Raw genomic sequence first — 23,731 nt, 5'->3', positions numbered from 1 at the left:
AAGAACCCAAGTGTCCATGACAGATGAATGGATAAAGAAGATGTGGCACATATATACAATGGAATACTACTCAGCCAGAAAAAGAAACGGAATTGAGTTGTTTGTAGTGAGGTGGATGGACCTAGAGACTGTCATACAGAGTGAAGTCAGAAAGAGAAAGACAAGTACCGTGTGCTAACACATATACATGGAATCTAAAAAAAAAAATGGTTCTCACGAACCCAGGGGCAGGACCGGAATAAAGACGCAGACGTAGAGAATGGACTTGAGGACACGGGGAGGGGGAAGGGTAAGCTGGGACGAAGCGAGAGAGAGGCATAGACATTATACACTACCAAATGTAAAAGAGATAGCTAGTGGGAAGCAGCTGCATAGCACAGGAAGACCAGCTCGGTGCTTTGTGACCACCTAGACGGGTGTAGAGAGGGTGGGAGGGAGACGCAAGAGGGAGGAGATATGGGGATATATGTATACGTATAGCTGATTCACTTTGTTATACAGCAGAAACTAACACAACATTGTAAAGCAATTATACTCCAATTAAGATGTTAAAAAAAAAAAGAACATGGTTGCTTGATGCTTTCGTAGCTTATGGGCTATATTTTGGAGAATAAATGTTCGATGACTGCAAAGAATTCTGTTTCCTGGGTGTAATCACCATGACAATGGAGCGTGTTATTTTTATAACATGGATTTTAGAATTAACTCAGTCTCTCAGCTCTCCAGGGAGGTGGCATCAGCAGACGGAAGTGGGAAGGGTGCCCGAGTTGAAGGCAGAGCCTGGGACTGTACTCCATCCCTGGGCTCTGGGCACTTTTTCCTGGGATCATTACACACTGAACCAGCAGAATGACAGCCAATGCAGACATGTCCTTTTTCTAACTAAGAAGTGTCACCTGCAGCTGAAGAATGATGTCCATGTAAAGAAGACTGTGATATACATAAAAGCATTGGAGACTCTCTTAATGGATCATGACCGTATTTGCAATAATTCCAGAATGCTATTGCTGGCTAGTTGTTAAATACATCATGAAGTGCAAACCTGAGGGAAATTGCTGTCAAGAATATGGATTGCTCAACATGGGAGCTCTTTAAAAACAAACTGAAAATTTTCTAATTCAAGTTACCCTGTGCTGGCTTACCTCCCTAAATGTTTCCTTTCTTTTTTATATTTAACAATTTCAAGATTTAAAAATGTACAATAAAATGCAGAAGATAGCAGAACAAATATTAATATAATACCAGTGTTTTTTTAAGAACTTTTTTTATCATATAAAATATTATAGGTCTTCCCCACACTTTTCAAAGTGCAGTTCTGGGTTAAAGGCATTGCCTCATTCTTTCTGAGAATTATCAACTACCTCACACAGCCGAGATGCCTGAAACTAGAGGAGCACCACTTAACGTCTGCTGAGATCTCCGCTACCTGCTCCATCACCTCCACTCACTCAGTTTTCTTCCAAGTATGGACCTCCTAATGTTCTAAAAACACTCCATTTGTTATATCACTGATTTTATATGAAGACCGGCTAACATTTGAACTATATTTTAGCAAAGGGAAATAAGATATGTGGTGTGTGGGAGGAAAATAAAAGTGGAGTTGGTGTTGCCAAGAGAACCTCCAGATGGAGCCAGAGGCCGCGAGGAAGTGAGGCCACCACGTCTCAGCCGGACGGGATCTGAGCTCTGACCACTCACTGTCCTGACGAGGCGTCCAGAAGGTCTGCACAGTGTTCCAGAAACTCAGATACATATCAGACCCCACCCCCTGAACACCTTGTGGCAGCCTGTCCCTTAAGGACAATATTTCCTTCTGCATCAGAGCCAATCCTAACTCTTGCCAGACAACTTCAACAACCTGCGGCTCTTGCCTTTACAAGCCCCGACTCCTTCTCTTCCCTGGAACCCTCTCAGCTCTACCTGAGTCTGTGTTTCTCGAATTGCAATTCCTGAGACCCCAAATAACGCTCTCTGTTCTCTACAGACTACTTTTTGACAGGTGATCAAAACCCTGTTAAAATAAGCTGGATATCACCCATTTTACTTAAGGCTAGTGATGCTTAAGACACAGATTTAATCCTAAAAACTAGAACCTTTTCCCAGATAGAAGCGTCGACCTCCGTCCTTGAACCCTGACCACCAGCCACACAACGTCTGTCATTAACTCCCAGAGACCTAGCACAGACCTAGGAGGGTCCAGGAGCAGGGGAAAAACAGGCGCCGTTCAGAGAGCACCTCCCACATGCCATGTAGGCTCCATCAGCCTCCATGTAGACGCACAGAGAGGTTAAGCAATTTGTCCAAGGTCACACAGCCGCTAAGAGACTGACCCAGGATTTGAACCTGTCCTCATGCTCCTGAACAAATGACAGTGTCTCTTAACACAGCACCCACTGTGAGGCCCAGATGTGGGTGCTTCTGAGTGGGAGGGGAAGGCCAGGGTGCCTCTGTATTTTCAAAGCATTTGCATATTGCTGTTTAGTAAATAACAGTTGAGCTGCATTCTTTTTTTTTTTTTTTTGCGGTACGCGGGCCTCTCACTGTTGCGGCCTCTCCCATTGCGGAGCACAGGCTCAGCGGCCGTGGCTCACGGGCCCAGCCGCTCCGCGGCATGTGGGATCTTCCCGGACCGGGGCACGAACCCGTGTCCCCTGCATCGGCAGGCGGACTCTCAACCACCGCGCCACCAGGGAAGCCCCTGAACTGCATTCTTATCCATGGTCAGTACTGTCTCCTCATATGAGCAATGCAGAGTATTTAAATACAAATGTCAACATTAGCATCATATTTCATGCTGGCATTTTCCCAGGGAGTTTGGTTGGCTCGGCACAGAGGAGGGCTTGGAGCTAGTGGTTTCTGCCCTCCTCTGATGGGCCGAGACGGCTTAAATGGGTGACTTCCTGTCTCACGTTTCTGGCAGGATTGCTCATTTCTGCCACTTACCTGAAGAGGCAAAGAATTATGCTTCCGGTTGTAAGGGAAATCAGAGAGACACTGTAGCCCAGGGTGTAAATGGCCTTCACCAGAATATAAAACGTGATCTGAAAGAGAGGAAAGTGCATCTGTAAGCTACTGGTGGCCGGCATTGGACAACGGGCCGGGTTCCTGCTCCCACCGTGCGTTCCCTTCAGGTGGGGCTATGGGCTGCTGATGCTGGAACACACGAGGCAGCCTTGTCTTGGAGTTCCACCTCCATCCTGAGCCCAAAATGGCACTCTAAACACCAACCTGTTCCCATATAATTCATTGTGAACAATCTGGGATGGTTTCCATAAAGCAAGCCTGCATGGAGGGAGCCGCCTGGGGAAGCAAAGGAAGCAAGGACGTGGGGACCACATTCGGAGGAGGCCTCGAGGCGCCGCCCCGAAGCAGCAGGTTGGACGCGCTCAGCCTTCCGGGTGGGAGAGAGGAAAACCACTGAGCCCGTCTTAACCTCCAGGAGCGAGCAGCCCGCTGAGGTGGGCGCTGGCCCAGCCCTGCGGTCCTCCCCGAGGCCACCCTGCCAGCTCCCGCTAGAACCAAGCGGGTCTGGACCAGGAAGACACCGCCCTACGTAGGGGCTGCCGCCTGCCTCCCGCAGGGTGCGTTCTTCCTCCCCCAGTGAACTCCCGGTGTGATCTGGGTCTTAAGGCAGCGAAGACGGCGGAGCTAAGTGTGAAGAAACGGCAAATCCTGCCTCGAGCGACCCCGTCTGAGGCCTCGCAGGTCGGCGTGTGGGATTTGTCGCTTCGCGGCTTCCAGCCTGCGGGGGAGAAAGCAGAGGGAGAGCTGGGCTTCCGAACCGTCCTTGGAAACCCTGATTTCAGGTTCTGTCCCTCTCCTGTTCGCCTCCTGACGCAGGATTACAGGCAGGACTGGGGTGTTCGGGGCAGCTGCCACCGCGTCACCTGTGGCAACAGTTCAGGTTAAACAGTTGGAAAATGAAATATTTCAAACCCACTGAAAGCACAGAGAACGACGTGATGACCGCACACGCACCTGCTGACAGACGCCAGAACCTAACCGGCCACTGAGTAAAACTGCGGGGGGCCCACTGCCGACCCCGAGGCTTGACCCCGCCCCCGTGAGCCTTCACACCTTCACGCGTGTGTCTGCGCTGCTTGCTGTCCTGTGCCGCTTCCCCCTGTTCTTAGCTGCCCGCCCTTTAGTATTGCTTTACATTGTCTTTGCTGGGTTTCCCCATGTTTGCCTTTTTGTCTTACATTTTTCTTGATTCTCAGTTCTTCCTTCCGGTTTCTTCTTTCCCCTGAAGCACACTCCCTACGCACGTTTAGTGGGGGTCTGCTGGTTGTGGACACATCGGGTTTTGTTTCTCTTTCAATTCTGAGCAGCAGCTCAGCGGGTGGGTTCTGGGTGCGGACGAGGCCCCCACTTGGGAGGCGGCTGCGTCCGCGCAGTCTGTCTTTAAGGTTCTCCGCAATTTGGTGTGTTCCAGTTTCATCACAGTGGCCTGGCTGTGCATTTTCTTTTATTCACGGTGCTTGCGGTGGTCGGGGTCTCCGTTTCTCCTGCTGAGACTGTGATCCGATTGACGCTGGGCCACCACCGGATGCCCAGAAACTGCTCTATTTCCCGCCCCCTCGTCCCTCTGCTGCATCCGGGCAGTTTCTACCTTCCCTGTTCCAGAATTCTCTTTTCATCTGTATCTGATGTGCTGTTTGATATACCTACTTGATTTTCATTTTTTAAAATTAAGGTTGATTTACAATGTTGTGTTAGTTTCAGGTGTACAGCAAAGTCATTCAGTTATATGTGTGTGTGTGTGTGTACACACACACACACACACACACACACACACGTATATTTTCTTTTTCAGATTCTTTCCCATTATAGGTTATTATAAGATACGGAATATAGTTCCCTGTGCTACACAGTAGGATCTTGTTTATCTATTTTACATATAGCAGTGTGCATATCTTAGTCCCAAACTCCTAATTTATCCCTCCCCCACTTTGCCCTTTGGTAACCATAAGTTTGTTTCCTATGTCTGCGAGTCTGTTTCTGTTTTGTAAATAAGTTCATCTGTATCATATTTTATATTCCACATATAAGTGATATCATACGATATTTGTCTTTCTCTGTCTGACTTACTTCACTTAGTATGAGAATCTCTAGGTCCATCCATGTTGCTGCAAATGGCATTATTTCATTCTTTTTATGGCTGAGTAATATTCCATTGTATATATGGACCACATCTTCTTGATCCATTCATCTGTCGATGGACATTTAGGTTGCTTCCACGTCCTGGCTATTGTAAACAGTGCTGCTATGAACATAGGGGTGCGTGTATCTTTTCAAATTATAGTTTTCTTTGGATGTATGCCCAGGAGTGGGATTGCTGGGTCGTAGGGTAGTTCTATTTTTAGTTTTTTAAGGAACCTCCATACTGTTCTCCAGAGTAGCTGTATCAATTCACATTCCCACCAACAGCGTGGGAGGGCTCCCTTTTCTCCACACCTTCTCTAGCATTTATTACTTGTAGATTTTTTTTAATGATGACCATTCTGATCAGTGTGAGGTGATACCTCATTGTAGGTTTGATTTGCATTTCTTTGATAATTAGCAATGTTGAGCATCTTTTCATACGCCTATTGGCAATCTGTATGTCTTCTTTGGAGAAATGTCTATTTAGGTCTTCTGCCCGTTTTTTTTTTTTTTAATTAATTAATTAATTAATTTTTGGCTATGTTGGGTCTTCATTGCTGCACATGGGCTTCCTCTAGTTGTGGCGAGCAGGGGCTACTCTTTGTTGTGATGCACGGGCTTCTCATTGTGGTGGCTTCTCTTGTTGTGGAGCATGGGCTCTAGGCACGTGGGCTTCAGTAGCTGTGGCACAGGGGCTCAGTAGTTGTGGCTCATGAACTCTAGAGCATAGGCTCAGTAGTTGTGGCACACGGGCTTAGTTACTCTGTGGCATGTGGGATCTTCCCGACCAGGGCTCGAACCCATTTCCCCTGCATTGGCAGGCGGATTCTTAACCACTGTGCCACCAGGGAAGTCCCTGCCCATTTTTTGATTGGGTTGTTTGGAGTTTTTTTGTTGTTATTGAGTTGTATGAGCTGTTAGTATATTTTAGAATGTAAGCCTTTGCTGGGCGCTTTTTTTGCAAATATTTGCTCCCATTCCGTAGGTTGTCTCTTCATTTTGTTTATGGTTTCCTTTGCTGTGCAAAAGTTTATAAACTTGATTAGGTCCCACTCGTTTATTTTTGCTTTTATTTCTATTGCCTTGGGAGACTGACCTAAGAAAACACTGCTTTGATTTATGTGACAGAATGTTTTGCCTATGTTCTCTTCTAGGAGGTTTATGGTGTCCCGTCTTATATTTAAGTCTTTAAGCTATTTTGAGTTTATTTTTGTGTATGGTGTGAGGGAGTGTTCTAACTTCATTGATTTACATGCAGCTGTCCAGCTTTCCCAACACCACTTGCTGAAGAGACTGTCTTTTCTCCGTTGTATATTCTTGCCTCCTTTACCGAAGATTAATTGACTGTAGGTGTGTGGGTTTATTTTTGTGCTCTCTGTTCTGTTTCATTGATCCATGTGTCTGTTTTTGTGCCAATACAATGCTGTTTTGATTACTGTAGCTTTGTAGCATCATCTGAAGTCTGGGAGGGTTATGCCTCCCCTTTGTTCTTTTTCCTCAAGATTGCTTTGTCAATTCTGGGTCTTTTATGCTTCCATATAATTTTTAGGGTTACTTGTTCTAGTTCTGTGAAAAATGTCATGGGAAATTTGATAGGGATGGCATTGAATCTGTAGATTGCTTTGGGTAGTATGCCATTTCAACAATAATAATTCTTCCAATCCAAGAGTATGGGATAGCTTTCCATTTTTAAAATCATCTGTAATTTCCTTTATCAATGTTTTATAGTTTTCAGCATTTAAGTCTTTTAACTCCTTGGTCAGGCTTATTTCTCAGTATTTTTTTCTTTTTGATGCAATTTTTAAAGGGATCTTTTTTTTACTTTCCCTTTCCGATATTTCATTGTTACTGTAAAGAAATGCAACAGATTTCTGTATGTTTTAATTTTCTTTTTTTTTTTTAAGGTCTATTTTTTCCCCCAGATCAGGTCCTTTTTAGAGTATCTCATTTTTGGTTATTTTCAATTTCCTCTTTTTTTAAAAAATAAATTTATTTATTTTGTTTATTTTTATTTTTGGCTGTGTTGGGTCTTTGTCACTGTGCACAGGTTTTCTCTAGTTGCGGCGAGCAGGGGTTACTCTTCGTTGCGGTGCCTGGGCTTCTCATTGCAGTGGCTTCTCTTGTTGCAGAGCACAGGCTCTAGGTGTGTGGGCTTCAGCAGTTGTGGCTTGCAAGCTCAGCAGTTATGGCTCATGAGCTCTAGAGCACAGGCTCAGTAGTTGTGGTGCACGGGCTTAGTTGCTCCACGGCATGTGGGATCTTCCTGGACCAGAGCTTGAACCCGTGTCCCCTGCATTGGCAGGCAGATTCTTAACCACTGCGCCACCAGGGAAGCCCTAACAAAACATTTTAAACGCACTTATTTGTATTCTTTGCCAGATGAATCCATTGTCTCCAGTTTCGAGGATGTAATTTCACTGTTCGTCATCTGCTGACTGGTTCTTTGTGTAGTTTGTACATTTAGGTGTGAGCTCATCTTTGGGGTTGATCTATGGGAATTTGGGAGGCCTGGGCAAGGATTTTCTTCCAGAAGAACCCGTGTTTGCATCTGCCAGGCTCCCCAATGCTCCCCAACCAGTTCAGGAACGCTCTACCTGGATGTCTCAGCTCAGAGTTTCCACACTGGGCAGCATAACAAGAAAACCCAACGTGGAGTAAGGCACACCTGTCGCGACAGATTCTCGGGAAAGCCTGGTAGATGGGAAGGAAGACACCTCAGCAGGGGAGCTGGCAAAGCAAACAAGTTAATCATGACCAGGAAAAGCCTGAGCCCATCAGCAGTGAACCAGGTGCAACTAAAATAATAAGAGAGCATTTTTGTTTGTTTTATAAAATTGGTGATAACTGAAAAAATATGAAACCGCTGGTGAAGGTATTAGCTAAATGGGCATCACATCTGTTCCTAGTGGAAACATGCACTAGCACATTTTTTGGAAAGCCGTTTGACAGTATAATTAAAAAGATGAAAAACATCCTTGTCTTACTTCACATCCTTTAACCAGGAATTTGAGATTTGTGCACAGGTTTGTTTATTGATTAAAATAACAAGATATTAGACAAAACCTAATTTGTGAACAATTGAGTAAATTCAGCATATTCATAAAATAGAATATCACACTGCCCTTAAAAATCTTGTTTTCGAAGGATACTGACTGATTTAAGAAAATGTTCATGATATATTTTACTATTTTTTTTTTGCGGTATGCGGGCCTCTCACTGTTGTGGCCTCTCCCGTTGCGGAGCACAGGCTCCGGACGCGCAGGCTCAGCGGCCATGGCTCACGGGCCCAGCCGCTCCGCGGCATGTGGGATCCTCCCAGACCGGGGCACGAACCCGTGTCCCCTGCATCGGCAGGCGGACTCTCAACCACTGCGCCACCAGGGAAGCCCCCATGATATATTTTATACAACAAAACAAGCAGAGTGTACATTAAGTACAATGGTAATTTTGAAGTAAATACATAAAAACGGGGAAGAGACGGGGCTGGTGTACTGCTCATGTGTTCCTCTTGGAAGGTCCCCCCTTTCCTGTTCACACTAGTGCATGTATGATCAGAGGGGCAGAAACGGGAACCAGTTACGCACGCACCACACGAGAACAGTCCGCTGTTCACGGGTTTGTAACAGGGCCTTCAGTCTTCAGTTCCTAGTAAAATTACTATCAAGTCCCTAAGGGAGAAAATACCTATTTTCTTTACCACCTGTAACATCCATAATCTGCACCACAAACTTCACAAAACAGAACTAAAGGCGCAAGTCCTTGGGGGAAACGCAGTGAGTCCAGGGCTCACTCTCCCCTCGTAACTTCTTTGAGATTAGAATGTGCTGCTCCCTGTCAGGGTGGGGGACTTATTTAAATGTTCCATTGTGATAATTTTTTGATACACAAAAGATTTATTCCAAATGTCTGGCGAATTTAATATTCATTTTTGACACTATCAGGATAATAGGATGACATCCTCCCAACACTCATTCTTATGAGCTTTATGAGTTTATAGAAGTCTTAGGACTAGACATCTATAAGGGCTTGTTTTCCTTAAGCCAACAAAAGGTGATCAAAGAACACGTCGGACACTCTGCAGTTTTTAACTCTTTTCTTTGTAAGTATTTTGGGCATCCCCTATGCTTGAGGTCCATAAAAAGGACCCTGCCATCTCCTTTCTTATCCTGAATAAACATTCACTTTTATATTTAAGGTTGTATTCTTTTTCTTACAGAAAGTCCTCATACTGTTTAAGCGTGAGGCCCACAGGACGATTCCTGGGCTTGTGGCCTCACTCAGTGTGCAGAGCAGAGGACAACCTGGGTGGGGGTGTGCTTGCCCCCGAAGATGATTAAATGACAGGTGTCCACGAACACCGGTCCGCAATGGTGGGCCTGAGAATGTCGCCAGTGGGACGCCCGAGGGGCAGCCGGGGGACACATTTCCAGGGCTTCGGCATGAGCCCCCCACCGACACCGGATGCACACGTACCAGGATTCCTGTCACCGCAAGGTTTTACCAGGGAAGATGTCCTCAAACAGTCACGCGTTACAATCGCAAGTCTGAGACTGGATTTACTTGTAAAAAAGGAGTTGAACATGTGTCGCCATCATCACGTGATCCGCCAGCGAGGAAAACAGGTCAGGAACGCTCCCCTTTCTCAACGCCTCTGAGCGGCCTGCGGTGGGCAAACACAGGACCCGCCACTCTGAGCCTTCTGTGGGGGTCCTGCCTGGGAGGAGATGGCGGCCCTTCCCCACTGGCTGTCACCCAGGGCGGCTTCCTAGTCCCCAGCAAGTGTGTGGGACCGGGTGACGTGCAAGTCGTCTTCCAGCTCTAACTTTCCATAATCATACATGGCCCTGGAGCTGCACGCACAGCCCTCCTCAAGGAACACTGCGGGCCGGGCAGTGTTTCCACACACTGAGACATAACTAGGCGACTGAAGCCTCCGCTTGCCTGGGCCAGGCCTGGTTTATGTCTGCTGTCCCGGAGTGACTATTAATAGCGCCCCTTTTTCTCTTGAGAGGCCAGGTTTGGCTGACCTTTTATACGATGACCCTATTTATAACTCAGTAGTGGGCCACGCAATCAATTTCCTAGGTAACAACCAATATTTAAAGAAGGTAGCACAGAAAATGTGGCTTTGTGAAATGTTTGTGTTGGGACACAGTGTGAAATGCATTTCTAACTGTGGATTTTAATTAAAAAAAGTTGAAAGCCCCTTGGCTAGACCAGAGGTTCCTGATTCAGGAAACTTTCTGATTAGAACCTTGCCCGGCCCGACGCCTCACTCTTCGGCTGACGTGAAACACCCTGACGTGTTCTCTTCTGAACCTGCTGATTCCACGTGCATCACTGTCTGGGAAACAGTGGCTCCTCCCAGACCTTTTAGTAACGATTAACCTTCGCACGAAGGGCCGAGGGAATGCGAGTGAAACCACCATGGCTACCCAGCATCTGTCTAAGGACGGGTCCCCCTGGAACAGAAGGCACAGCCCCTGTCTCCGGGGTATGTAGGTCTTGTTGGGTAAATAAGACCAACACAGACCCCGAAAAATGCTGACCCGCGTCTCTTACTCTGAACTCAGAGCAAGTGGCTGAGGCACGAGCAGGGGCACCTAGTAGCTGAAGGGCAGCACGGATGGGCGGGTGGCCTGGAGGAGACGTGCCAAGTGCTGGGGACCCGGGCGACGTCGCTGGCCGGTGCAGCAGGGTCGTCTGGGCTCCCCGTGGAGACATTAGTCACGGGTGATGCTCACTCTGCTTCTCCCCGGCTCCCTGGCTTCCCAGGGCAGCACCTCAGCTCTGATTCCTCGGCCAGGTCTTTGGGCTCCTCCGAGAAGGCGCTGCAGGGGCCCACACACGCTATGTCCTGTGTGGCAGCAGGCAGAGGGCCGAGCGGGCAGCGTCTGCTTCACTCAGCAGAGCGCGCCGAGTCGAGTGGCCAGTCCGGGGCCTTTTCTCGTGGCGGCTTTGGAGCAGGGCTGCGGAAGGACCTCGGAGCCCCTGGACCAGCAGCCTTCGCCAGGGCCAAGGGACAGCCTCTGTCTCAGGTGCAAGGAGGTGCCTGTTCTCACCTGAAAAATGGAAGGCTGAGGCTTCTTTGTTTTAAAGCAGATGTTTTAGAGACCATCAGAAACGACAGCCTGTTTTCATGGGAATGTGGTCCAAAGCGCACGCAGTCATCAAAGCTACTCCCCAGACTCAGGCACCATCTCAGATTCAGGACGAGTGAGGCTCACTGTCACATATGCAACAATGTTATGAGTTGAATTTTTCTGCCTGAAAGTCGTTGGCAAATATCTTTTAAGACCCACTTATTCTGCTTAGGAGACTGTAATGATAACCTAATAGTGCTGGGTGCTTTGCAATTTACAAAATATAACACAAAAGTTAATTCATTCACTCCTCCCAACAGCCTGTGAAGCAGCAGACGGAGTCTTTTTGCCACGTTCCCCTTATACAGATGGGGGACCTGAGTCTGGGGGTGACAGGTCAGTTTAAGAACATGAGGCCACCACGGTGCAGGGCTGAGAGCCCACCTGCACCCCAGCGTCCCCTCCCTCGGAGGCCGCCCTCCCTGGGGAACGTTACTTGTCTCTTTCAGCTTTCTTCCTTTAAGAGGAATCGGTCGGTTCTGCATGTAAGCAGCGTGGACGCACCACTGCATCCTAACAATAAGTAGAACTCTGAAAGGACTGGAACATCAACCATCTCCTTGGGTCCATGAGGGAAGGGAGGACACAGGACAAACAGCTGCCCCAGGACAGTGGGGGACAGGTGGCAGCAGGAGCTGGGGGTTCCCAGAGCAGAGTCATGAGACTGACTGTTAAGCTGCAGGAATGAAGACACTGGTGTGGCTGAAAGGACAGACAAGCACATCAACGAACAGAACAGAGCAAAGAAACAGACTCACGTAAATAGTCACTGGTCTCTGACAAAGAAGCAAAGGGAATACAATGGGGCAAAGACAGTCTTTTCAACACATGTTGCTGGACCAACTGGATCCACATGCAAAAAATGAACCTAGACACAGACCTTACACGTTTACAAAAATTAACTCAAAATGGGTCATAGACCTGAATGTAAAGTGCAAAACTATGAAACTCCTAGAAGATAACATAGGAGAAAATCTAGATGACCTTGAGTTGATGATGCTTTTTAAAATACAGCACCGAAGGCACCACCATTCATGAGAGAAATCATTGATAAGGTGGACTTCAATAAAGTTAAAAAATTCTGCCCTGTGAAAGAAATGCAGAGGATGAGAAGACAAGCCACAGACTGGGAGAAAATATCTGCAAAAGGTACATCTGATAAGGATTGTTATTCAAAACATACAAAGAGGGATTCCCTGGTGGCGCAGTGGTTGCGAGTCCGCCTGCCGATGCAGGGGACACAGGTTCGTGCCCTGGTCCGGGAAGATTCCACATGCCGCGGAGCAGCTGGGCCTGTGAGCCATGGCCGCTGAGCCTGCACGTCCAGAGCCTGTGCTCCGCAACGGGAGAGGCCACAACAGTGAGAGGACCGTGTACCGCAAAAAAAACCCCAAAACATACAAAGAACTCTTAACACTCAACAATAAGAAAACAAACAACCCAATTTAAAATGGGCGAAAAACGTTAACAGGCACCTCGCCACAGAACAGACCGGATGGCAAACAGGCAAACGAAAAGGTGCTCCACACCAAAGCACAGCCCGCGGTATCATCAGGCTGGTCTAACGCAACCAAGAGTAAAATCCACAGCGAATGGGCGTGAGGACTCTGGGGCTTGTGGTGTAAGTGCTATCCACTGATGAGGCTGTGGACTAGTTTCCCTCAACCATAAAAGGATGATGAAAACCAGCGCATTACCTCATGGGCTTGTCGGGGGATTAAACGAGCTAATCCCAGTAAAGAGCTTGTAAACACTCTTAGTAAATGCCCCTAAGTGACTCATGTGACTGGGTTTGATTTTACAATAAAAACCATTTTTATGACGAAAGAGGTCTTCAAGGCTATTAAGCCCAACGACCCGAGTCCTCCTGAGTCAAGCCTCCTTTGTACACAGTCTGCTTCGCAGAGGACCTGGGGTCCCCCACCCCTATGCTCGGCGTGGTTCCCGCCGCCCGCGCGGCCCTGACCAGCGCTGCGGTGGAGGGTGAGGGGACGGGTGGACGCAAGGACAGGCGGACAGGCAGGGCTCCTGCTGACGGCGGCGCCCCCTTCAGTCTGTGGGCGTCAGAGGCACTGCAGGAACCCAAAGGGGAGACGCAAGCACGCTGGCTTTGCGCTGGGGCCTCCTCCAGTCTCGCTGCAGCCCTCAGGGCCGTCTGAGGAAGCGGACCGACCCCAGGGGGGCTCTGGGCTCTCAGGTCAGAGGGCGCTGGACAGCACTGCCCCGGGCGGAAGCGACCAGGCACCCGGCACAGCCAGTCTGGGTGACACACAGGTGACATTGCTCTCCTTGTCCCCGAGATCGCCTCTCTCCTGAGGACGAGCGGAGATGTCGGGAAGGTGTCTGATGCTTCGTGGAGGGGCAGGAGGGGGGGCGTCCGGATGCTCATCGTGACTGACGCCCACCTGCCACAGGGCTGATTTCCCATGGAAGCTGCACTGCTGTGTAGCTGGGAGCAGGGCACCTGGCAGCTCTGGCCGTGGGCCCGGCGGTGACATCTCAGAGGAGGTGGCGCTGGGGATGCGGGGCTGGAGCTGTCGGCACAGTCGCCAGGGCTGCGTGACCGGCTGGCAAAGAGCCCCTCTTTTCAGTCGCTACGGGGAGCACTCCTTTGCTGGTGTGAACGTGTTAGAGGAAAATGGATTTTCTTTTAAAAATCCAAATACGACGTTTCTGAGGCAAAGAAACCTCCAGATATTCTGGAGCAGTTTCTCCCACTGAGACCTACTTACAGCACAGAGTTTATGATAAAGAAAAGGCGACGACAGAGGGACTGGGAGACTTTGTTTTGCTACCAAGCGTCCTCACCTTTGGCAGATAACGCGCATCTGATTCTAGAAACATCAGACAAACCCCTCCGAGAGCCTGTGACGTCTGTGAGGTCGAGGCCGATGTTCTCCAAACACGACACATGAAAGAGCAAGGCTGAGGGGTGGGAAGAGGCTGGGTCACGTGCGCCAGTGCCGCCTGTGCTGGCAGACATGCCCTGAGAACCGTCCTGGGACCCAGACGGCGGGTTAGATGGCAGCTGTGTAAAACTCGAAAGCTCCCAGGTCTGGTACCGGTGCTGAGGCTACGTCACAGCACACGCCCCTTTAGGAAGGACGGCCTCGCCGTTCACGAGCTGAGGAGGTGCATGTGTGCAGCTCGGGCGCCATGTCCGCGTTCACGCCCGCCGCGCACCCGCGCACTGATCGCGGAGGCCGCAGGGCGCCCCGGCCAGTCGGCTCCCCTGCACCAACCCGGCTACTACATCGCTTCAAAACAGGTTTCAGGAAACGCACGACAGAGGGAAGTTTCCTCGCTGTCCTGTCAGGGTCCCTGGTGGGAAGCAAATGTCACTGAGAAATGATCTGTCAAACAGCATAAATTTAAGTGATTTGGGGGGACCTAAAATTTGATTTTATTTGAACACAAGAGTTAAGTATTTGCTGATTTTTGAGAAAGTAGAAAATATAGGCAAACTGTTAAAGGGAACCTGCAGTAACGAGGCCACTGGTTGTCCTTCATCAGCACGTTTCCTGGCTTGCGGCCTCTCCAGGCCCACGTCCAGCCGCTCGAATTCCTCAAATCACACCCATGTGACAGGTAGTGTCAACCTGACAATTGGTAGGTGAACCTTTCCAAAACTCTGTCTCTTTTTTTCTAGGTCTTTAACAGAGATTGCGAGTACCCAGTAAAGCAAATATTGCTAATTGCCATATTTTCTTCAATTATCTCTTAGGACCACAAACTTTTAGTCCTGAACTTGTACGTCACATGGAGAAACTGACCGGATCGCCCAGTGAATGTCCTGGTTGCCCCCAACCTGCCCCAGAAACGGTGCCTTCCCTCCCGTCCCCACCTCGAGCGCCTGGCTGGGATGGCCGGTGCGCCCAGCTTTGCCGACTGCCAGCTGCCTGGGCCTCAAATGTCTGTTTCCCCCAGGCAAGGCTGTCATGTACAAGCCCAATGAAGAGGGGATCATCAGGGAGATCGGACCCTCCCTCAGAGACCTGTTCCTGGCTGAGACCGGCCTGGTGCCCCCAGTGCTGTGCCGGGGCCCCAGCCCTGAGTCCTGCCTGATGCCCCAGGGCTGTGGACATGGCTGGCCCCCTTGGCTGTCTTACAGAAACGGCCTGGTGTCCGCAGTGGGGTGCGCTCCTGGCTCGGCCCCTCACCCCTGCAAGGCTGGGGCTGCCTGCCTCGCAGGCACCCTGCATCTCCTTCCCCGACGGCGGGTTGTTTCTCTGGACTTCCCTGGACACCTGCATTGCTTCCTACGCACTCCTGAGCTGCTTCTCCATTATTCGACCCTAATTTCTGTGCCCTCCTCTCCTTTCTTGTAGGAGAACCTCCCGGAGCCAGGCACCTACCCCGCTTCTGCAGATGTCCTGGCTAACCTCCTCTCCCTCGCCCTGGTTCTCCTTTGGCCTTGGAAAGACTCACTCCTCTATCGGGCAAGTGTTAAGCATCACGCTTACAGGTTCAGGTGAAACTGGCCAGTAATCGCGTCTGTCTCGCGAATCTTCTGATCACGCTTCTGCCGGCGGTCAGATCTCTGCCTGGACCGTCAGCGGGCGGCGTGGTATGTGGTGCTGGTTACGGCTGCCGCCCAGTCCCACTGGCACCGCTTCCCCCGTCCTGAACCCCCAGGTCCTGCCCTGCCTGCCTCGCTGCTGCTGACCCAACCCGCCCCTGTCTTCAGTCACTGTGGGGAGCGCTCCTTTGTTGGTGCGGACGGGTCAGAGGAAAATGGATTTTCGCCATCGTACGACGAGTGGTCCACGCGGGAGTGTGGCCCTCACGTGCCCCTGAAAGCCACGGCGAAGCTCCTTCCTGCCCTTTGATGCAGAATGAAGCGAAGCCACCGCCCTTGGTGCTTGTTCGGAAGCGGAACGCAATCGGCCACCGTAACGGAAGCGAGTGTGAGGCCCTCCTGCACCTCCAGGTGCTCCAGTCCTGGCCTCCACCTCCCACAGGCTGTTCAGCATGTCCCCACCCGACCGTCCTCTGACATGGGTACGTCAGGGGTCCTGCAGGGCCTGGGAGTGAGAGCTCGAGGGCGCCTGACATGGAAGGACTGAGCACGCCAGGGATGGGGACCCTTGGGGAGGTGACGTTAGCGGTCAGTGGCAAAGAGTTACTGCAATGGTCCGAAAGCTGAGAAGAGACTGCAAAACTATTTTTAGGAAAATATGGCAGAACCTGGAGGAAATGTGTCCACTCGGCACGGGAATATGGCCGAACGTGGAAGAGATGTGTCCACTCGGCACGGGAATATGGCAGCACGTGGAAGAGATGTGTCCACTCGGCACGGGAATATGGCCGAACGTGGAAGAGATGTGTGCACTCGGAGCATGGGAAGGCTGAAATGCCAAACAGTTCTCTTGGCTAAATTTAGCAGAAGTGCTCTTTATTTAAGAACGATAGTAGCAAATATATAATGCAGGAGACGTATGGACCGCTTTGCCTGGTGTGTCCGCCCAGCACAGGGTGCCTGCATGTCACTGACGCTGCTGTTCTTCGGCAGGGCAGCGCGGCAGCAGGGCGGGCGCAGAATCCTATGTGGTGACTGAGTCGCGGGTGGTGGCCATGGAGTGGGGACAGCCCTGGGGTCCTTCTGGATTCATCTGGGAGACCCCCGATAACGGAAAAGGAGGCCACCCTGGGCCCACGAGGCTTGTCACGGGTGCTCATTTCTAGCACTTTTCATGTTTTGCCAACTCTCAGCATCCTGGGAGGTCAGAGAGACGGGAACGCTGGGCAGCGGGTGGGACACTGAGGCAGGGAGGCTGGCCAGGGAGTGCTCTGACCAGAAGCCTCCAGACAGCCGTCGGTGGAGGAAGGAGGTCAGGATACCAGGGTCCACCCGACGGGCCGCAGTAGGAGCCACCGGGTCAGGAGAGTCCCCGGGTCTGGGGCATGATGGGTCAGGGGGCCTGGGGGGTCAGGTGACCAGGCAGACGGCACCAGGTGGAACGACCGCCCACCTGAGGCTGAGACCTTGATGCCAGGAAAGCCTCTTCGGCTCGGGAGACCCGTAGGCTCCCATGATAAGGGTGGGGGCAGCGAGAGGGGCTCGTGGTCTCTGGCTGGCCTGCTCTCCCTGCAGGCTTCAGCAGGCTGGGACAAGGCAAAAGGGGGAGAGGAGCTGCCGGTGTGGCCCCCGTGGGTCTGGGGTTGGCAGGGGGTCCTGAGAGCCCCTTAATGGGATTAAACCCTTTATCCAAGGATTGAAAGAAAAAAGGCCTAAGACGAAGATGCGCACACCTGAGGCAGGTTTTGCTGGGAGAGCGACACAGACTGGGGAGACATTGCTTTATGGAAAGCGGGATGTGGTGACGGGGCGCCCCGAGCCGAGCCTGGCTGGCGTCAGGGTTTCACTGCACCAGGACACGCAGGCCTGGGCCACCGCCACCCCCCCTCCACGACTCTGCGGGCTCCCATGGTCCAAACGAGGAGCAGCTTCGCAATCACAGCTCCCGCGTCGTCCAAGGGTCCTCTGGGGTCTTCAAACTCTTTTTTCCTTCACGGGACTCCCATTCCCAACTGCTTTGTCTCTCAGTTCCCTCACTGTATGTGGCTTTTGTGGAAGCTGATTTTTCCCCTTGAATTTAATTAATTTTGAAACCAACAAAGGTTGCACACACAGCGCCCAGGGCAGAGTTTGGCTGCACGAGCACAGGAAATCCAATTAAAATCGTAAAACTGTGAAGAAAGAGAGTGGCTGATGAGATGAAGAGTGACATGGAAGCAGGAGGCCCCGTGGATCGAGGGGCCGCTCCCTCCCTCCCCCCGGGGAAGACCATCCCGGCCTCACTCTGGGCAGCTCAGCGAGCTGCTGCGGTTTTCATCTTCCAAGCGACTCCTTAAGCAACCGAGAATTCGAAGCGTGAGAGCAGTGGAAGCTGCAACCAGGAAGAAAATGATTCATTTTGGTCTTGTGCCATTATTCTCCTCACCTTCGCACGTTAAAATATTTTGAGTTTCTAATCCATTGGCAGAGAATATGCATTCGTGATAACTGCAGAATCTCTGAAATGTTTAATTGAGAAGAAAAATAGCTCTTGGCACTGGACAGAAAAGCATTAGGAGATCACAGGTGCTCTGTCCTCGTGGGCTCTGAGCTGACATGGTTCCCACGACGATGTCCTTTACAACCACCTTGGGCTCTCTGTAACCCAAGGACAGAGTCGGAACCTTACGGTTCCGGGAAATGTTTACTTGTGGAACAAGTACAGGCTCTGAATAAATGCTGCTGGCGAGGCCTCAGGACGCTGTGTTCTTCGCCCTGACGTGTGTCCTGAGGCCTCGGAGTTACGAACGCTGGGCTGGCTGCTGAGGTAGAAGGGAGACGTGGGTGATGGAAGGCGGCTGCTGGGGCCCCACCCCACCCACCCCTACAGAAGTCTGGACACTCTCCAGCTGCTGCCCCCGTCCTGCAGGGCCACCTGGGACGTGACAGGGTCTCGGCCACCGTGGGGCTGTCATCACCCCTGGTCAGAGTTCAGGGTCTTCAGAACAGGGCCTGGGACGCTTTTCTCTACGGAAACAGCCCTGAAACTGGGGTTAAATTCTACACGAGTTAAGGTCTTATTCTTAGACACCAATAGGACGGCTTCCGCGTTTGGACACATTTAAGTAGCTGAACAGCAGTTTGCTACGAGTCTGGAACCTGAGATCCCCTCACTGTCCAATGAAAATGTGCTTGGACCCTGATTCCACGAGTGGCCTCTGACCTGGCTGTGCACCCGGCCACCGGCAAGCACGTGGGCAGTGGCATTTACGCCCATCCTCCAGGGAGCGGAGTGGGGGCGGGGAATGGCTGACGGCGGAAGAGGCTAAACGCTGCCCAAGCCTCGGGCCCAGCGTTGGGGGGCTTCACCATTTGTGCTGCTGTCATGGGGGCCCCGCGAGACCTGCCCCTTGGCCACGCCCATGGGGAAAGGCTGGGCCTTCTCTGTGGGATCCTGTAGAACAAAAGGGGTTCGTGCAGAATGCCCCAGGGGCACAAGTCCACGGGCGGGGGGGGGCACAATGGCTGGGAAGGGTCAGCACAGCCCTGGCCTGGCTGCCCGCCCAGGTGTGTCCCAGGCCCATTGCTGTTGCTTCCACCTGTGTAGGGAGAGCAGGGGGCCCGGGAGCGGCCCCTGAGGAGGGGGTCAAAGAGGCTGGCTCTCGTCAGAATGGCGGGGCCCTTGGCCACATCACATCATTTCTCTAAACCTCAGTTTCTCCATCTGTAAAGTGGGTTGTCACCCAGACTAAATGAGATGAGGGGTGGGCAAATGCGGGGGCATCGGTCAACAAGCACAAACCTGCAGTGATAAGATGAATAGGTTCTGTGTCTCACCAAAAGCAAACGGAGGGGCTTCCCTGGTAGCATAGTGGTTAAGGATCCGCCTGCCAATGTAGGGGACACGGGTTCAAGCCCTGGTCCTGGAAGATCCCACATGCTGCGGAGCAACTAAGCCTGTGCGCCACAACTACTGAAGACCTCGCACAGAGCCCATGCTCCGCAACAAGAGAAGCCACCGCCATGAGGAGCCCGCGCGCCGCAGTGAAGAGCAGCCCCCGTTTGCCGCAGCTAGCAAAAGCCCGCGCGCAGCAACAAAGACCCAACGCAGCCAAAAATAAATAAATAAAATTTATATATATATATATATATATATATATATATATATATAAAAGCAAAGGGAATCTGTGAGGCGATGGACTGGGGAATCATCTCATATTGTATACATGTGAGAACATCACATCGTGTACGTTAAATATATACCACGTCCATCAGTAAGAAGCACATGATGCAGGGCTCAGAGCTGCACCACCATGATTACCCTCGCTGACCACCGGTGACAGGTCACTTGTCATCCAGTTAGAGGGATACCAGCTAAAATACAATGAACTTGCTTTCCTAGGGTTTACTAATTTGGTAGGAAAAGAACCGGCTTTAAATTGTAACTCTTAGTGAGGAGAGCAAAGAAAGCCCCTCTGTTACCCAGGAGAAGTGATGGGACAGCCACATCCCTAAGGGCCTCACTTGGGGGCAGGACCCAGGGGCAGCGGAGGTGAGGTGGCATGGGCGGGGGGCAGGAGATGGGCCTCGGCGGCACAGACACGGTCTGCCCGCACCGTGTGGGCTCAGGCGTCGGGGGCAGGCACTCCCCAGGGCCTCACACCCGTCGTCAGGGAGCACGTCTGAAACAGCCTGGCTCCCGGCTCCCAAGGCCCTTACCCATCCACACGGGGTCACAGGGCGAGCGATGGGCTTCAAGGGGAGACACTGAGCTGGCTTCCCGGTGGCAAACAAAACAGACCCCCCACGGGGCACGGCCGGGTGCGGGTGCCGGGCTGAGGGTGCCCACCGCTTAAAGGACCGCGTTCCCGGAGAAAGGCTCTCCTCACACTATGCCTGCCCCACGCCGAGTCTCCACCACGGCCTGAGAGAGGCAGCAGCGGCCAGCCGAGCCTGGGCAGCCCAACCAGCAACGCGGGCTCTAAGTCTGCAGAGCTGCTCCAAGTGTGGTTCCATCCCCGCTGCCGGCTCAGGGCTAAGAGAACAACCGCGTGGCTTCTCGACAGCCACGGGTGGCAACACCCTAAAGGGAACAAGGAAACCCTCATGGCAGAAGGGACACTGGCTAAGCTCAGTTCGGCAGGTAGAGCCACTCTCGGTGTCACCTTCCAGATATACCACAGCAGGTGGAGAAAACCAGCCTTTCCCAGCTCCAAGACTACGGAACCAGCACATAATTCCAAAGGCTGGGTGGCTGAACTGAAACCAGGGACCTCACTGGCAGGATTTGGCCAGAAGTGAAAGAACACCTGAGTTAGGCTTGGAGCAGCAAATGGTCGCAGTTTACCAGGCACCTCGGAAAAACGACCAGAAAGGGAGGCCCGCGCAGCCCTTACCTTGCTCTCATCTTCGGGGTCATTGTAGCCGCACGCGTCCATGAAATCCGGGAACGTCTCTGACCACCCGTCCCTGGTGCAGTTCTTGCTTATGTTTCCTGGAAGGTAAAGGCTAGGTGTCTGATCTGCACGTCAGGACTGGCCTGGTGGCCAGGGCCCCCGCCTGCACCTACGCTGGCTTGAGAGGCTCCCTCTCCCTCGGGGCCGGCTAGGGGCCCGGGCCTGAACCCGGGGCAGCTGCTCAGGGTGCGTCCCCCTCTTTGGCATCCTCGCCCACGAAGCCTGGGCAGTGGCCCCTGCATCCCCGGGGCCTCGGCGGCTGGAGGGAGCGGATTCGGCGCCAAAGCACAGGCGCGGTGTCCGGGGCAATTATGATGGGACAGAGGTGCCGGTGTGTTCTACTCACTACGGAGCGGGGTGCAAGCGAACAGGCTGTTCCGTCCACTGAGAGGCATCGTGGGCAGACCCTGGCCGTTCTGCCCTGCTCTGCCCTGCGCTTTCCTGCTCCCCTGGGCCAGTCCTCACCTCGCGGCCCCGAGGCACAGTGACCAGAGCAGCCAGGGCAGGCACCACTGGCCGCTGTGGCTGCAGGAAAGGCCGTGGACGTCAGGTTCACGTGGCATGAAATAGACAGCTTTGACTTTACAGCCCCACTGTTTGCTCCTAGGAACCTAACGTGCACGTCAGACTCAGCAATGCAGGGTCCCCTGCACAGGAAGAGGCGTCTTTAGCAGATGACACACAGGGTGGTGAGGGAAAGGGGATGGACCTGCTGGGTGGGCTTCGGGAGCTCGGACCCAGGCTGGCACGGCGACTTTGGCCCTGCTGTCTCTGCTTCCTGCTGGGACCACAGGCCCAGGGCTTTCAGAATAGCAAACGTTTCCTCACACCATCTCTTTTTATTTGCACACTTGGTGGCATCACAGTTCCCATTTTATAGATGGAAAAGTGAGGCTCTGAGGGTCAGTAACAACTGAGTTTTGTGCTTAAAAACCCCTCATTTCTTCTACCCCAGGGCAGCGCCGCGGTTCACCTGCTCTGACTGATGAATCAGGTGGGACCAGGAGTGCAGTGCGTCCGCCCTGGGGAGGAGATAAGCGTAAGCCACTCTGCTCCCCGTGGGGAGAGAGGCCGGGGGAGTCCAGACCCCAGCCCGCTGGAGAGGAAGTGGGTTGGGTCGGTTTCAGCAAAGCCCCTGGAAAAGAGCACCTGGGCTTTCCCGGCCCAGCCTCACTCCAACACCGCCATCCCCTGGGTCCTCCGATTCCAGACCCGAAACCTCCTGCTCCAGCTCCCGGGGGGCCTGCGGGCAGCTCGGGCACAGGGACTGCAGTGCAGTGGGCCAGACAGAGACCTGAAAGGGGCAAGGTTGCTGAGGTCTGGCTCCCCTGCCCCACGTTACAGAAGGGAGACCGAGGCCCACAGAAGGGAATGACCTGCCCGTCAGAGTCGGGAACAAGAAAGGACAAGAACAACAGTGGTGTCGGCAGCGTAGGGCTCACCGGCTCCTCCCGGCTCTTCCGTATTTAATTCACGCAATCCTGACAGCTACATGAGGAGGCCCTTTGATGATCCCATTTTACAGGTGAGAAACCTGAGGCTTAAAGAAGCTGGGTCACCCGCCCAAAGCTACCAGATTACAAGCGAGGCGCCCGTTTCAGACCTGGGCAGTCAGCTCCTCACCTGCACAGCACACCTGCTACCTACCTGCTCCTGGGACCTGTACCCTAAGCTCTGTGGAAGGGCAAGGAGTGCTGAGCTGGCCATTCCTCACTTATAATATGGCAAACACTAAAGAGGACATTTAGATAAACCTCATCCTACGAAGTCGAGATTCGCCCACAGGGTTGTCATCTTCCTGGCTTCACACTCCTCAGTGAAACCTTGGGTAAAAGTGGAAGGTGGGCTTCCAGGAAATGCCTGAGATGGTAAAGAGAGGGGCGGAGGTGAGGGAGGGGTCAGGGAGGTGAGGGACGGGTCAGGGAGGTGAGGGAGGGGCAGGGAGGTGAGGGAGGGGCAGGGAGGTGAGAGAGGGGCTGGGAGGTGAGGGAGGGGTCAGGGAGGTGAGGGAGGGGCAGGGAGGTGAGAGAGGGGCTGGGAGGTGAGGGAGGGGTCAGGGAGGTGAGATGAGAGAGGGGCAGGGAGGTGAGGGAGGGGTCAGGGAGGTGAGAGAGGCATCGGGGGAGAGAGATGGACAAAGGGGTGAGAGCGGGGCCAAGGAGCTCAGGGAGAAGGGTGTGGCAGGTGAGGGAGAGGGGGCGGGGGGTGAGGGCAGGGAAGTGAGGGGAAGCTCCGGGAGAGGGTGAGGGGAGGTGAGAGAGGGACCTGAGAACAAAAGTGGGGCACAGCTTAGGACTCAGAAGTCTGGTCACCTGTTGTGAGGACCCCGCAATCTCCATGCCTCTCCCCACCGTGGCCCCAATTTAGCTGCAGTGTAGGGGCCTCAGCACAGCCCCACCCCAGCTCCCTAAAGCTGATTGCACACTCCTGTCCTCAGTCCTTAAGTGCATGCTTGAGTGTGACTGTCCTGAAAAGGCCACAGTCACACG

General features: G+C 52.4%; 1 protein-coding gene across 1 annotated transcript in view; it reads right to left on the bottom strand.

The window, feature by feature from the left end:
- Positions 1 to 23,731, bottom strand: part of VIPR2 (vasoactive intestinal peptide receptor 2) — a 68,765-nt gene that overhangs the window by 19,571 nt on the left and 25,463 nt on the right. The window contains exons 4-5 of the mRNA XM_030854390.3: positions 21,183 to 21,280; positions 2,944 to 3,041 (exon numbers count right to left, since the gene is read on the bottom strand). Of these exons, the coding sequence (XP_030710250.1) occupies positions 2,944 to 3,041; positions 21,183 to 21,280 (196 nt within the window). The remainder of the gene's footprint in view (positions 1 to 2,943; positions 3,042 to 21,182; positions 21,281 to 23,731) is intronic.

This window comes from Globicephala melas, chromosome 9 (assembly GCF_963455315.2).
Source record: "Globicephala melas chromosome 9, mGloMel1.2, whole genome shotgun sequence".
Taxonomy (NCBI): domain Eukaryota; kingdom Metazoa; phylum Chordata; class Mammalia; order Artiodactyla; family Delphinidae; genus Globicephala; species Globicephala melas.
Note: the sequence above shows the minus strand (reverse complement) of the source record. Positions and strands in the feature narration are given on the sequence as shown.